We start from the raw sequence: 5,028 nt of genomic DNA, 5'->3' as shown, positions 1-5,028 counted from the left end.
CCTCCGTCAGGATCGTGCAGCGAAGAGAAAAGTAAAGGCATCCTCGTTAAACCCTCCAAGGCTCATCTGTGATCTCGGTGTGGGCCGAGTGGGGAGTGACGAAGGCTCAAGACTTAGCCGGGCTGGCGGGCTGTTTGTGGTGGCTCGGTGGTCCGCTGGGCGGAGGCTGCCCGACATGGGTGGGGGGTGATATTGGTTTCGGACAGTCGGTGCATCCCCCCCTCCCCCATCTCCTAGACCATATAAGCCTCGTGGGGTGACCCCACAATCGCTCCCCTTCCAGACGGAAAGCCTCCAAGTGTGACTATAGCGGCGGCCCACCCATCTCACACTTCCCCCACGAGGATGCAGATCCACCTCGGAAGCATTCACCGTCCGCCCCGCCAACATTTCGGGCTCCCTCCCGGCAACCTCCTTCTTCAGCATCGGATGCGGACACCAGACGACCCGCATGCCCGCGCGCCGCCCGGCCTCCACACCCGGCACGCATCCTTGGAACACGAGACAATCATAGGGCGCGATGGGCCGCTCGCCCGCGGGCAGCGAGTCATTGATGGTCTGGAGCGTGAGCAAAAAGATGTCGGGCAGCGGCTTGCCGCGGCCGGGGGCGATGCGCGCGTCGTCGCCGAGGACGCGGCGCGCGGCTGGGGAAGACGGAGAAGAGTTCAGAGAGGTGGGCGGTCTTGAGGCGGAAGTGGGCCGCGTGCGATGACGTCGCCAGCGCGATGTGTACGCGCTGGGGGGGCCGGCGGCGGTAGTAGTCTGCTTTTGGGATGGCAGGTCCCAGTAGCGAGTGCGGCCGAGGTGAGCGAGCAGCTCGGGCACGCCGGGCAGTGGTTGCGTGGTGGGGAAGTGCTCGGCTTGGAGGGCGTACAGTTCCTTGATGTACTGCTCCGGGGAGATGGGCAGCTGGGCCCACTCGTGGAAGAGCTTGTTGGCGGCGGGACCGGGGCGGCCTTGCAGTCTGGCCTTGACGCTCCAGGGGAGGTTGGGGCGTTGGTACTTTTCGAGGATCAGGTTGACACAGAGTGTGTAGAGGTCCTCGGTGTCGAGGAGAAGCCCGTCCATGTCAAAGAGACAGGCGCGGACGGGAGGGAAACTGAGGGTGGTGTTGGTTAGTTCGAGGACTTTTGGTTATCGAAGGGGGTAGAAAACTCACTCAGTTTTGGGAGCCATGTTGATATCAAGAGATGTGAGAGGGTTGCGGGGTACTGATTGCTTTTGAGGAGGGTAAATTGGCAAGGAATAAAGCGTGGATGTGTATAGTTCTCAAAACTTAGCCGGTGGGTGGTCTTGTATTTATATGCCAAGTTGACTCACTCCAGCATCCTGACATGGATCGCCCAGTTGCTGAAGGAAGGAGGGGAAAATACAAAAAAGTTGGAGCCCCTGCATGGTGGGTCTTGAATTGTCACAACTCAACGCTAACACGCCAACGGTAATAACACATGAGCTACGATTGGGAAGGCATACCCGTGGTTCATCCTTCTTCTCAGGATCCCGGGGTTTCCCGCTCCGGTTTGTTGGGGGTTCCTCACGGCCAAGTGTGACAACGGAGTGTGGAGATTAAGAATGACCAACGGCTCGATTCTGAGTATTACATTACCTAGTCAAGTTTTACATTGTGAGATTAGGTCACCCCGATTCTTTGACTCTTTCTCTCCTTTGTAATAAACCACCAGTCCCACTCTTCTGTGACGAGGCGACGTAATTGCCTTGGGCGTTCCAGTGATCGGTCAACCACTGTGTATCCGTACAAAGATACGGTCACGCGTGTAACATTGGCGGGGTACGAATACTGAGTGCCCGGCGCCCGTCGCCCGGCTAACAAAGGGTTGGGCGTTGACATGTGAAAAACGGTAAATTACCCAATCGATTCCTCGCGTGTCATCACCACATCACCAGATTGGGCTCATTGAGCCTCCGCGTTTAGCCGCTGCTTTATCTCATGTACGAAAGCTGTTTTGGATTCGGCCCCTGAAACAACTCACTTTCAAAGCTAGAAGATGGCAATCGGCGGCAGTAACCAGCCGGCTGCGCCCGCAAAATCCGAAAAGACCCCTCTCCCGAAGCCGGAGAACGACGGCAATGACAAGCCGGAGAAGTTTGATCCCCAAGAGGAGGCTGCAGGTCGCCCCAAGCCTCTTCTCATGGACAAGTTGTGACTAACGGTTGGGCCTCACAGTCTATGGTAGCCGAGTCTAGCTCGCACAAAGCTGAAGCAAACACCCTGTTCACCTCTGGAAAGTACGAGTTCGCCATCAACAAGTATGACGAAGCCGTCGCCGTATGTCCTGACTATCTGGACTACGAACTGGCCGTACTACGGTCCAACATTGCCGCCTGCCACTTGAAGCTGGAGGAGTGGAAGGAGGCTGTCAGCAACGCTACGACTGCTCTCGACGGACTGGACCGTTTGGAGCAGCAAGAGAAGGAGAAAAAAGAAAAGGAGCAAGCTCAGGTTGATGAACCCGGCGCCGCCAAGAACGATGACGCTGAAGAAGAGATCATCAGCGCCGGGGCTGCCAAAGCCGGCCCAGCCCTCCCCACGAGCTCCGAGGATGAGTCAAACGAGGCGGCCCGCCAGAAACGCCAAGACGACATCGCCAGGATACGTGCCAAGGCCTTGATGAGACGGGCGCGCGCGAGGAGCGAGTTGGGCGGCTGGTCAAACCTGGAGGGCGCCGTCGAAGACTACAAACGGCTGGCTGGCATGACGAATCTGGCGGCGGCCGATAGGAAGGTCGTGCAAGCGCAGCTCCGGGCGTTGCCGCCCCTGGCTAAGGCCGCCCAGGAGAAGGAAACGGCTGAAATGTGGTCGAAACTCAAGGAATTGGGGAACGGGCTGCTCAAGCCGTTTGGGATGAGCACAGACAACTTTCAGATGGTGAAGGACGAGAAGACGGGCGCATATAGCATGAACTTTCAGGGAGGAGGGAGTAAGTAGAAGCTGGGTGATGAGCTCTTAGCTGGTCGTTTCCCAGGGGATATTCAGATTGGGTACTCTTTTGGCACGTTCCTGGCTACAAGCATGACTTGGGAGTCAAAACAAAAACTCCACGTTCTAACAGGAATCACATAACTAGTGATGATGCTCAAGATAGGCTCACATGAACCACAATTCAAGCTCCAGTGGCAAAACTGGGTCATTTCTGCCAAGACCGCCAAGTCTGCCGAGCCATTATGTGGGGCTGCAACGCCACCGGAGCAGCCGATAAGCAGCTTATCAAGCAGCGCGGGGCAATGGTCTTGCATGGTTCCTAAAATTTCTTGGGATACAAAGTTGCCCCGCCAGCTCCAAACCAGCACTGATTTCTGCTGTTACCTAGCCGTTGGTCGTTTTGTTTGGAGAAAACAACTGAATTTCCTTTTGCAAAGATACCCAATACCCCTCGAAATAAACACCACAAGTAAGAGCACAAAGTACAGAGAAAGCGTCGTCATGGATGTCGACATGGACACGGGCATGGTGCCCTTAAACCCCCAGCAACTGGGTAGTGCCCGCACAGGCGCAACGTGAGTTGCTCACGAGATCTCTCTGAACGTCACTAAATTCTAACGTCATCGTAGAATTCTATGCTGTAACTGCGGCGCTCCCATCGACGGCACCGCCTCTGCCGGCGCCCTCTGCTACGACTGCATCAAATCGACCGTCGACATCTCACAAGGCATCCCACGCGAAGGCGTCCTACATGTCTGCCGCGATTGCGATCGGTGGTTGATGCCACCCGCCAGCTGGGTGACGGCCACCCTCGAATCAAGAGAACTACTGTCACTATGCCTTAAACGCCTACGAAACTTGGGCAAAGTTCGAATCGTCGACGCCCGCTTCGTGTGGACAGAGCCCCACTCGCGCCGTATCAAAGTCAAGATTACCGTCCAGGACGCGGTCGCCGACGGCGTCATGATGCAGCAGAGCTTCGAGGTGGTCTATGTTGTGGCGAACCAACAATGCCGGGAGTGCGCAAAGTCATATACCGCCAACGTTTGGCGTGCTGCCGTACAAGTGCGCCAGAAGGTGACGCACAAGAGAACATTCCTCCTACTAGAGCAATTGATCCTCAAGCACCAGGCGCACAGGGACACAATAAACATCAAGGAAGAGAAGGATGGTATCGATTTTTACTTCGCCCAAAGAAATCAAGCCGAAGCTTTCATCCACTTCCTCAAGTCCGTGGTCCCAGTTCACACAAAAGAGTCGAGGCATCTCATTTCAGCCGATACCCACACGGGTAACAAATCCTACAAGTACAACTATTCCGCCGAGCTTGTTCCCGTTTGCAGAGACGACCTCGTCGCGCTACCCCTGAAGATCGCAAAGTCGCTCGGCAACATCTCCCCGCTCGTGCTCTGCTGGAGGATAGGCACATCCGTCAACCTCCTCGATCCGAATACCCTCCAAACCGCCGAACTCAGCGCCGAGACATACTGGCGCGCACCGTTTGCCCCACTGGCCGGCGCCCCCGAAATGGTCGAATTCGTCGTCATGGACATCGAACCCTCAAACCAGCGCAAGGGCAAATGGGTGCTCGGCGAGGCGACGGTGGCGCGGGCATCGGACCTCGGCGTCAACGACAACACCTACTTCGCGCGGACGCACCTCGGCAGCCTGCTGCACCCGGGCGACTCGGTCATGGGGTACATGCTGACGGGCACCAACTTCAACTCGGACGCGCTCGACGCCATCGAGAACTCGCGCGCGTACGGGTCGACCATCCCCGACGTGGTGCTCGTCAAGAAGCACTACGCCAACCGCCGCAAGAACAAGCGCCGCAACTGGAAGCTCAAGCGCATGGCCAAGGACGAGGGCGACCTGCTGCCCAAGGCCGCCGACCAGGCCCGTCTCGACGCCGAGTACGAGCAGTTCCTGCGCGACGTCGAGGAGGACGACGAGCTGCGCCAGGCCCTGGCCCTCTACAAGAACACCAAGAAGAAGCAGCCCCACGACGCCGATGCCATGAGCATCGCCGAGACCGAGATGACCGTTGATAATGACGGGCCCAAGATCAGCATGGACGAGCTGCTGGA

At 57.3% G+C, this 5,028-nt stretch overlaps 2 protein-coding genes across 2 annotated transcripts in view; one reads left to right on the top strand and one right to left on the bottom strand.

Moving 5' to 3' along the window:
- Window positions 1-6: 6 nt before the first annotated feature.
- Window positions 7-1,176, bottom strand: CHGG_04994 (uncharacterized protein; the record flags this gene model as incomplete). Its single annotated transcript, XM_001224207.1, has 2 exons — window positions 7-1,099; window positions 1,160-1,176. The coding sequence occupies 2 exons, from the start codon at window positions 1,174-1,176 to the stop codon at window positions 7-9; spliced, it is 1,110 nt and encodes a 369-aa protein (XP_001224208.1).
- Window positions 1,177-2,006: 830 nt separating this feature from the next.
- CHGG_04993 (uncharacterized protein) overlaps window positions 2,007-5,028 on the top strand; it is a gene marked incomplete at both ends in the record, with an annotated part of 3,293 nt that continues 271 nt past the window's right edge. Inside the window, 5 exons of the mRNA XM_001224206.1 lie at window positions 2,007-2,161; window positions 2,206-2,939; window positions 3,087-3,185; window positions 3,330-3,516; window positions 3,571-4,854. Coding sequence (XP_001224207.1) covers window positions 2,007-2,161; window positions 2,206-2,939; window positions 3,087-3,185; window positions 3,330-3,516; window positions 3,571-4,854 — 2,459 coding nt within the window. The remainder of the gene's footprint in view (window positions 2,162-2,205; window positions 2,940-3,086; window positions 3,186-3,329; window positions 3,517-3,570; window positions 4,855-5,028) is intronic.

The sequence above is a fragment of the Chaetomium globosum genome, genomic scaffold (assembly GCF_000143365.1).
Source record: "Chaetomium globosum CBS 148.51 scaffold_4 genomic scaffold, whole genome shotgun sequence".
In the NCBI taxonomy this organism is placed as follows: domain Eukaryota; kingdom Fungi; phylum Ascomycota; class Sordariomycetes; order Sordariales; family Chaetomiaceae; genus Chaetomium; species Chaetomium globosum.
Note: the sequence above shows the minus strand (reverse complement) of the source record. Positions and strands in the feature narration are given on the sequence as shown.